Source organism: Paroedura picta, chromosome 2, assembly GCF_049243985.1.
Source record: "Paroedura picta isolate Pp20150507F chromosome 2, Ppicta_v3.0, whole genome shotgun sequence".
Classification (NCBI taxonomy): domain Eukaryota; kingdom Metazoa; phylum Chordata; class Lepidosauria; order Squamata; family Gekkonidae; genus Paroedura; species Paroedura picta.
Genome location: NC_135370.1, coordinates 138,664,496 through 138,675,206, shown reverse-complemented (window position 1 = coordinate 138,675,206; position 10,711 = coordinate 138,664,496). Strand labels below are relative to the sequence as shown.

General features: G+C 40.0%; 1 protein-coding gene across 2 annotated transcripts in view; it reads right to left on the bottom strand.

The window, feature by feature from the left end:
• Positions 1-102: 102 nt before the first annotated feature.
• DPH6 (diphthamine biosynthesis 6) overlaps positions 103-10,711 on the bottom strand; it is a 295,479-nt gene continuing 284,870 nt past the window's right edge. Inside the window, exon 14 of one of the 2 annotated variants that reach the window (XM_077322984.1) lies at positions 103-3,423. In XM_077322984.1, the coding sequence (XP_077179099.1) occupies positions 3,305-3,423 (119 nt within the window). In that variant the 3' untranslated portion in view covers positions 103-3,304. The remainder of the gene's footprint in view (positions 3,424-10,711) is intronic. The other variant, XM_077322983.1, reaches the window with a different exon arrangement.

Sequence of the window (10,711 nt, the reverse complement as noted above, 5' to 3'; positions counted from 1 at the left end):
CTTCTTCTTCTTCTTCTTCTTCTTCTTCTTCTTCTTCATCTTCACTACATCTTCCTGACTTGCAACTCCAGGTACCATCTTTTTGGTGCTCAAAAGAGACTTCTCAAAACAGGCATCTGTGGAGAAACACACCAGCATCCTACACCTACACCTACTAAACTAAAACTATTTTACTTTGATTACAGAATTTTTCCTGTTTACTATGATGAGTGACTGAATAGTTCTTGTTTATATATGATTGCCCTTAGGAATAGAGATGACTTCTACTGTCTCATGGTAGGCAGACCACCAGGTGATCATGCTGAGTTTTGGGGCATGGCCAGCCCCCTCATACCTGCTTTCCTTAACTGTGTCATGTATCAAAGAACGGGGTGGCAGTAGCATCTGTACCAGGCTAGTGTCAAGAAGCTGCCTGATGTGCAATGTTCCTAATTACATTAGCAGAACAGAAGTGAAGAAGGCTGCTCTCCGAATAACCATGATTTACTGCAACTCAGAAACTGAACACATAGAAACACAAAGCATGAATGTATTACATACTTACACTAGGTAAAGCATTAGAAAACAGTTCAAAAATACAAGGAATAGTTCCCAGCATATTTTTCTGGATATGCAATGACTGCCAGATCCATGAAATCATTATGACAGAATTGCCAGACCAGCCATTTTCAACCTTTTGACCAGAGAAGAATCCCTGAAATAACTTTTCAGACATCAAGGAGTCCTGCAACTGATGTCATCTGGTCACACCCCCTGCCATGCCCCCAGAAGTGACATCACTACCCACGCCCTGACCTCTACTTTTGCTCCCTCCCTCGCCTTTACCTCTCCTATGATGGCTCAGCCTCATATAGGCTGTAAAGAAGAGGCAGAGCTGAGAAAACAGCCTGGACCCCCCACCCCCAATATCAAACCACTTCAGAGTTTCCGCAGATCCCCTTCAGAACTTCTGCAGACCCCCTTGGTCCATAGAGCCCTGGTTGGGAATCCCTGTGCTAGACTATGGAAGTTAAACATTTAATCCAGTATAGTAGCTTACTTTGCATAAGACCCAAGGAAACACAAAAACATTATTTTACTTTGCTAATACTGTTTTAATTTGCTTCCACATTCCAGAACTAGACTTAAGTTCAACTCTGTTTTACACAAGTATCATAAAAAACAAGGAAAGTTAATGCATGGTTGAAAGAATCAGCTAAAAGCCACCCTCAACTCCATTGATAATATGTACCTGAAATGATACTCCTATCACTTCATTTAGAAAAAATTATGTTGCTCTGGGGAAATACCTGCATCCATTTTTTTAGTTTGGAAAATCTGGGTACAGTCTATACTTACATTTTTCCCCACTGTAAATCTTGCCGAATTCTGGTCGATTCAAATCTGTAACTGCAACTTTCCTTTTATCCAATTTTAAACACGTTGCCCTTCTGCATTTGTCCCAATTTTCAGTCTCCTTCCTGCTTGAATCTGGTGAAGCTCCAGGTGGCATTGAAGGAGCGCAGGGTTGGAGAGTGCGTTATCTCCTACAGCCAGAGCAAGCCAGGAGAAGGGCAAGTGGAGCACGAGGCTGCTTGCTTATCTTTCTTTTCCTACAGAAGTGGGGAAAGGGGAGGGGAGAGAGAAGCCTCACAGAGAACAAGGAGGGGAAAGTAAATCCAAGAGGCAAATCTCTGCTAACCGAAGTGTGGGCTTTTGGAGTGCAGTCACTTTAAAACAGATTCCAGAATGAAGGCAAAAATTAGTCTTGTGAGGGAATGGCAACCAGGAACCAGGCAGTCTTTGAACTGATGTCCTGACCAGTCAGCGACAGACTGCTTCACTACATCAGCAGTGGAGGCAAAATGCAGAGATCTACACTTAATACTGGGGCTCTCAGAGTGGATTCCTCAAATATAGTGAGCTATATCTGCTCCTGGATATTGCGGGGGGAAAGGTAAGGCCAGTGTGGATCAATCACAGATGTTGCAGAAGGAAAATTTAAAGCGATAAAGATGACTTTTTAAAATTTTGGGTCACTGGGATAAAAAGCCCAGTGTAGTTTCTACCCTGGTCCTACCCAGGCTGCTAGGGGACTCTGCATCACAGTTGTTTTGTGGAGCTCTCTTAATCCTTTGGCTTTGCTGAAGAGAGTCTCCATTAAAGGTACCTTCTTGTCCCAAATGTAATTTTTTGTCTGGTGAAGGAAATGTTTTACAAATGGTCTGGGAAAAGGACACACAAATGCCTCATGCAAGACAAATTTAGCAGGTTTGAAAAGCAATCATACGCAGGTCTGTTCTGTGGGACTTACTCCAAAGAAAGTGTTCTTAGAATTGTACTGTTGGTTTTGGTACAATGGATGCATTCTTCAATTCTTATTTATTTAGATACTTATAGCCTACTTTTCTGCCCGATGGTGACCCAAAGCAGCTTACAACATTATTTCCCTCTCTTCCATTTTATCTTCACAACACCAATTAATCTGTGATGTAGGTTAGAATACGTGATAGGCCCAGTATCACCCAGCAGCTTTCATGAGTCTCCCAGATTTTAGTCCAGCATTCTAGTGTTAGTGCTATGACATGATGGTTCTCTTTTAGTGATCACATATTGTGAGCTGCCCCATGGATCCAACTTGGAAATTCTTTTCTTTATTATGGAATGTGAAAGAGCCCCTTGAGTATTTCCCTTCAATTGCTAGCAGTGGATTCCTTGTTTATTTTTGTTCTAGATGTGGGAATTGTGGCATCTGCCATTGCTTATGCATGCAGAACACATTAAGCTTAGGAGGTCAATAACAGCATAAACAACTAGTGAAATTTGGGTCCACAGAACACGTTCTGATATTATTTATTATCTTTTTTATACCACCCTTCTCCTTGTATACCCATAAAGGTTTTCTGAGCCCAAGGGCTCAGGACAGTTTATATCATGACAAAACAATAAGTAAAATACACTGAATTCTACATCTTATTAAGCATTTACTATAGTTACTGAAGGAGGTATATAAAAAAAGGAATTTTCCAGGTACTAAATTAATCTGTAAGGAAGTTATCAGTGAAAGCTATACTAAACAATGAAAGCTATACTAAACAATCTAATTTGGGCTAAAAATACCACACTAGAGAGATTCTAGGGTTGTGGAATGGTATTTCTGCCTTCCTTGTGACAATAGTTGCCAGATGGTACTCCACAGAAAAGCAGTATTTCCCCAAATATTTCACATACAAATCTGCTTTTTATCATCAGACAGTGTACAGCCAGGTGTGCCACAGATCTCTTCTCTCTGTGTGGCATATATGTAGCAATGATAGCTGCTTAGCTATTGGCTGAGCCAGCAAGCTATCTGAATAATTATGTGTCCAGGTAAGTCCACTATAGGTACCATGACCAAAGCTGGTGCTTTCTTCCCCATTTGTTCTTCAAGATGTTCTTGAAGTCCTGAAACATAAAAAAGTTTTTTTACCGCTTAAGTTAAAAAAAAATCTCTTCAACTGAACAAATTAATTAATCTTCTGTTGCAACAAGGCAAATTTAAATCAAATCAAGCCCAAGCAACCTCATTTGCAGTGCCATCCTAAGCAGAGTTACCCCATTTGGGGTAGTACTGTAAAATACAACCAATTGGATCCAAAAGTGAGTATTCTTCCATTCACAGGAGTCGTCTGCTAGTGGAAGATTTGCTTTGTGAACATAAGACATCTCTGTGGGTAGAAGGCTATTACTGGATCCAACCCAGGAGATAAGAGATTCCAATATACGATGCAAGCAAACGTAGAAGACATGAAGACTAATATACTTCATTTTTAAATTACGTGTTCTTCACAGTACATTTTTTCAGGTTTTCAAGTAATGAAGACGGCAGTCAGAGGATCAGGATATCAACATAAAAATTAGCTTAAAAAAAAAATCCCCAGCTCTGAATGAGTGCATGGAGAAATGGTAACGTAGTGCATGGAGACACAATGGCAGACTGAATGAGGGTGAATACATTGAAATGAAAGGAACAAAATCCAAACCAGCTCAGATGGATATTGATTGTGGAAGGCTGACCCAGCCAAGATCTAAGGAGTTTTGCTTGCTCTGCATCAGCTATACTTAATGTCAGTTTGAGGATACTTCTTGAATGTGGAATTATTCAGAGATGTTCAGCATGCAGCCTTGCTAGGGATACCTTCTATTAATTTTGTCTTGTCCACTGCGGGCAAAGGGGCATCAAGGTAAAGTCATACAGGCCATGAATTTTCTGAACAGCTGAATCGTTCTATTGATTATTCTCAGAAACATTTGTCTTTATTTCAGTTTTTTTATGGGGTCCACTCAACAAAGTAATTTGAGAACAGGTATGAAATCCTCCCTTATCCTCTCCCCAGGGCCAGGCATTATTAATACATCATACCCAATATGTGATGAAAGCAGATTATGCAAATAAACTATGAATCACCTAAGGAAAACATAATCAAAACAATGGAAAAGTAATCAAAAGGAATGCTTGTTTTAGTAAATGGTTGCTGCAGCTCATAATGTGGCTGCTGCTGGTGATTTGTAATGTAGCACTTTTAGATCTAATAACATGTGCTTTTCTGCAGTAAGGCAGAGGTGGTAGGAAGGGGCTGCCTGCTTTCAACTGGCCTCCTGTTGTCGGATCCTGCAACCTTGCAACAAACATTTTGTACAATTAAAAATTCTTGGCTGGGGAGGCAGAGTTCTCCCACTGACTACAGAGCTGGGAATAACTTTTGTAATTAAGGGACTCTGTACTGATGGTCTGTACTGAACAGTTTTCCAAAGACAGCCATCAAGTCATTGTCCAGTGTCCTCCTTGTACAGACATGGTGGTTCAAAGAAGGGGATAACAGATGGAAATTGTCAATTTCAGATGTGAATATTGCCAGAACTGAACTTAAGATCAAGAGTCAACTCCAAGTCAAAAGGACTTCATGTTCCCTGATTTAAGCATCTTGTTCCACCTGTTCCAACACTGTACCGACTTAAGGTCAGTTAGGCACTTACTGACCCCCCCCCCGATTCAACTTGAAATTTTCATGCACCTACAGTTTCACGTACTTAATAAGAGAACACCAGGTCCACAGGATACAACTCAAGTAAGAACCAGTTCTCACTCGCAATACAATCCTTCACAGTACCTTGCCCTATGCTTTCTGTGGGAAAGTTCATTTCCAACTAAGCAGCTGATTCACATACATAATTGTTTACCTCCAATTTTCTAAAAGGCTACTATTTTTCCTTTCTCAAATGCACTTTAAAAACTACCACTTAAATTTAAATTTCTAACATGCATTTCCACAATCATTTAATACTGAAACAGCAAAAATAAAACCTTCTACAATGGTTAGCATCCTTTCACATACAAGGTAGAAAGGTTAACATTGGAAGATGAATTTAAGACACACCTGAACCAGCCACTTGGCATTCCACACTGGAAAGGGAAATAAATTCATGGATGAAATTTTATCCTGCTGCTTTTTATACAAGTTAATTCAGAAGCAGAGGGCCAATACAATTGCATGCCTATAAATGCTTTCAATGTGTCTCGATAAATACAAGCTACTTTAGTGTAAACAGCATGCCTAAAGAATACAGCTGTTATCATTTGCAGGCTTCAGCAGAGAACCATGAGGACTAGCCTCACCAGCATCTTCATGGCCGAGGGAGGGAACAAAAAACTCACAGAAAAAGATGAACACATACATCAGCCAGGGTATCACTAGTGCTTTTATGTCACCACTGCATTCCTTTCCTCCTCTTCTCCCTCCTTCTAAACCAAATATCCTGTTATATCACTTAGCGTAGGTCTTTAAATCCCAGAGCTAATAAAGCTCCATTGCTTCAGCTATACGTATTTGACATGCAGCGTGTGCTTTGAAGGGAAGCTTCACAGGGGATCAGGTTCCTAACAGTCAACTAAGAATTGCAATCCCAAAAGAGGTGCCCCTGGCGTGCCGAGCACTTAACCCTTCGACCAGTACCAACATGACTGTTCACAAATTATTGATGTTTCTAAATCCCTGGCAGATTGCAGACAGGTCTTGTCTCCCTTGAAGCCCCAGCATATGGCCACTGGGATTAAGCATATGGATTAAGGTGAGGGGGGGGGAGAGGAAATACATGCACACACACAGCCTTTGCCGCATGAATGTAAAGCCACAGAAACAGGAGAAGGTGATTGAACTGGACTGAACACTGCTAAAGACATGATTAGCCTCTTGTTATGGATCATTTCCATTGATCTATATCTGGTTTTGCAGCACAGTTTAATTAAAGCTGTCTGGAACAAGCCTGTTCTCTAAATGATCAGCAATGCAATGAAAAAGTGAAATTTGAGGAAGCTCAAGGCCTTTAAGAAGCCTCACTAACTTTGTGGTTAATCACAGTAGCAGAAAGGAAAATGTACTCAGGGAGATTAACTGTTTGGATCCCGCGTCTCAGCTCTTAGGAACGAGCCTCTCTCTCCCCTCCAAAAACCTTATTAAAGTTTGTTTTCAAAGAAAAAAAATATTTTCTACTCAAGAAGCCAGCGGTAACTATTTCAGGACAAAGCTCATGACGTGAAATATTGTAAAGTGCTGTGAGCTGGTTCTCCGAGAATGGCGGTCATACAAATATAACAACAACAACGATGACTAAATCTGAGATCCATCACTAATTTATTATATATCATAAGAAGTGTGCTTTACTCTTTAGCCTCAGGTACCACAGCAGCACAGGACTATACCACCAGCCTGGAAGTGGGGACCTTTAAGAGGAGGGTTGGGCAGAAGGTTACTTCAAAGGGAAGGAACTAACTGCAGTGGGGTCTTTGTGCTTACAGAGGTCCTGTGTGTCTTGCAGTTGTATGGTTTTCTCATTCCAATCTACAGCCTGCTTGTTCATGCCCAATTCTTTTTTTTTAAATAACCCACATCATAAAGACCTGCATGCAAACAAGCAAATAGATACCCAAAACAAGCCATTTGGGAATGGTGGTATAGAAGTCAAAATATATTTTTTTAAAAGAACAAAACCTAACATGTAAGGCAGTGCTTGGTTATCGTTCACACAAGGCGAAACACATCCAGAGAATGAATGAGGACTGCTTGTTATATATCCCCCCTGAGAATCTCAGATAAAGGTTGGGCTAGAAGCTTAGCTGCTTTCAAACAAGCAAGCACCAGGACAAATTCTGAGGCCAGATTGGCCTCTTGAGTGACCACATTGACTGGTGGTCCAGTGGCACATGTTGCTGGGTTAGTAACAATTCATCTCCTATATTTTCCTGGGGAAACCCAGGAAGAAAATGATTAGTCCTATCTCAGTGGCGTTACACATTTTCACAAGTGTAGCCTAGATTTTCAGAAGGTACTAACAGTCTCTCAGTACAGTTTTGTGAGTGACCTGCTTTTGTTTTGGTTCTTGTTCTTCTCTGTTTCTAATGTCATTGATCTTACTCTCACTAACTCCTCATCCAGGAACGTGTTTATGAATGCAGTTCTACTTCAGGTTCCTGAGGGCTCTTGGCCTCGGTGGCCATCTTGAGTTCTATAAGGCAAAAAATGCAAGCCCAGAATTCTCTTGGGTTTGGCTTTTAATGGTTATGGAGCCCAAATTAATGTCCCACATTGACTTTACAACCCTTTGGAGTTAGATTTGCAGATCTAAACACACGATCAAAGAGTTCTTGTGTTCGTATAAGAGGATCAGAAAAATTCATGATTGATAGACTTATGGTTGATAGGCTATTAACCATGATAGATGAATGAAACTTTCATGGTTAGAGACAATATACTCTAAATAACAGTTACTGTGGGGGAATATTGCAACATTGCTTCTGGGCTTCCTGGAACCACCTGGTTGGCTATTGTGAGAATCAGGATATATGTTTGCTGATTCAGAAGAGTTCTTCTTAGAATGGCTACTTCATTACAACTGCACACTTGATTCCTTTCACAGAATAAGGTCATGATCATCTCCCCTTTTCTGAATTACTCAATGAGCGGTTAATGTAAGTATATGAAACCTGTGATGCTTTAAGATTAAATGCATTTTGAGAGAGAGAGAGAGAAGCCAAAAGGACTCCACTTTTCCCAGCAGTGACACATCTTAAAAGTATGGCTCCATACCCGGGTACCTAGTAAGCTTTGTCCTCTTTTTCCTTCAGATAAAAGAAGCCAAGGATATTTCAATTAACAAGAAGGGTATTAGAATTTTAAAAAACCCATACTTTCGAAGAGATGAGTCACTTGTTGAGAAAATGAAGAGTTCTTGGTTGTTGTATTTTAAAAGTGAAGTTAAGTGAAACATTGCTAATACATTTTCAAGGAAAAATAAATGGTTATTTTTAGAGAAAGTTCAATTATGGGCCTGTCAGGATTGGCTTTACATCCCTTTATCGGGCCACCAAGCTCACTTGTTTTTCTCAGCAAAGTTTGCTTAATGACCAGTTAACAAAAGATTTTTCACTGTGGGTGTTAATTAGAGGTTTGTGGACTCTATAGGATTTGTGCTCACTAAACCCTGTAATTCAAGTCAAAAGAGGTGGGAATGTTCCAGCCCCTTTTCTCATTCCATGGAGACTTAACTTTGACTAAACCAAATCTAAGAGACAACTCCTTTCCCTTCTATCTGTAGATACCCAAATCTTCATCACAGCATATTTTATAGCTAGTTCTATATTTTCAAAGTTACAAATCAAACTCTACTTCCCCAACTTCTTGAATTCCTGAAAAAAGTTATTACTTCTTCATGATACATCCGAGAAATATATCTTTCTTGTTGTTTGACTAGTGTCCATGCTAAGTTAATCAATGCTAAATCTTATTAAAATGTGTTCATTTAAAATAAGGTGACCAGATTGTCCCACTTTTGGAGGGACATCTGGGGGGCACCTGGCAAATTGTACTTATGTGTACTTATATATATATAGTATATATATTGTATATATAGTATATATATTGTATATATATATTACAATACTATTTTTGCATTCTATGAAAATTTTTGTTGCTCCATATAGACTAAATTTGTAATCCAGAACCCCCCCCCCCCCCCCGGTCAATGGTGTCCCGCTTTACCAATGTTACAATCTGGTCACCTTAATTTAAAACAAATATTTGAGAAAGTGGCATTGCACAAAAATTTCACTTATGTTTGTTGAGAACAAAAGGCTGGCTCACATTGTCTTAGGTATATTGTTTATGGTTTATAACCACTTTGAGTCCCTGTGAGAAAGGCAGACTATAAATACCATAAATAAAGAAACATCCTCCTGTACATATATAGAATGATGCGCTATATAGTTGGCAAGGTACTTTTGGATCTCCCAATCCTACTTCAGATATTGGTGCAAGATTTTTAGATATTATTGAGCATGCTCAGGACAATGGATAAAAATCCAAGATGGGGTTAGCAGTTCATAAATCAAAATGGCACCTCATCCTGACAATTAATGTCCCCTTCTCAAGGTCTGTCCTCAATATTCCCACAAGCAGGGACAGAGCTTTTTCCTTGATAGAACCTTACCTTTGGAAGGTCCTCTTCACTAAAGCTCTTCTTGTGCTCTCCTTACTGTTATATACGTTCTGGGCCAAAACATTTCTTTATATCCTGGCTTTTAAGTGAGGGGTTCTCTCTCTTATAGCTGCTTTAATGGTCTACTTCTAACCTGAGGCTTGTTTTATGAATATCATTTTTGGCTGTTGCATTTTGTTTAATACTGTTTTTATGCTTCTGGCTTAATATCGACAATTGTTCTAAGTTGTTATTGTATTTCTGGTTTTTTTTTGCAGGCTATCTTGAGCAGGTCTCTGAAAAAATGGCATACAGATTCTTCAAGTATATAATAAGTACATGTGCTGCAATTTTGGACTACAGTGCTTATGCCTAGATGAAAGATAATATGAAGTAGCCTTACAGACTGGCAGATGTTAAATCAGGAACTGAAGTGAACCACTTTCAAACACAATTTGCCCCCAAAGTAGACAAGTCTGCATGATCATAACCTGTAGAAGAGGAGGCTGAGAGGGGACAAGATTGTTCTCCTTAAGTATTTTAAAAGGTGTCGTTTGGAGGTGCGCAGGGTGAGGTTCCTGTTTGCAGCAGAGGATAGGACCTGCAGTAAAGGGTTTAAAGTACATATAGAATGGTACCGGCTAGATATTAGGATTTTTTTCACAGTCAGAGTAGTCCTGCAGAAGAATCAGCTGCCTAAGGAAGTGGTGACTCCCCCTCACTGATGGTCCTTAAGCAGTGGTTGGACAGATACTTATCATGGATACTTTAGGCTGAACCTGCATTGAGCTGGGGGTTGGACTAGATGGCCTGTATGATTCTATAACATCAGTAAAAGTTGCATATTCATAGAAAGATAAAAGAGTAGTTCCTCTGCATAATCATGTCATTCCTTACTAGAACTGTCAGCTCTTTGGTGGGTGCGGGGATCCCCTGCCCTCAGCTGGTGTTTCTTGCTGCCTATCTGACTGGCAGCGGGAGAAAGATAAAATTAAAAAATGGCTGTCGGGTGATGTTGTTACATTCCTGTCTAGGAATTGCCCAAAACTCTTTGGTAAAACCAGAGTTTTCAGCAATTCCTAGAGGTGACTGATGTCTTGACAGAAGTGATGTCACACTGTCACCTGATGGGCTCCTCTGTCTGATTCCCCAGTTTCCCTCTGTTTGACAGGCCAGGCAACTCTACCCCTGAGTAATGTTTGAGGGCCTTCTTAAACTTAAT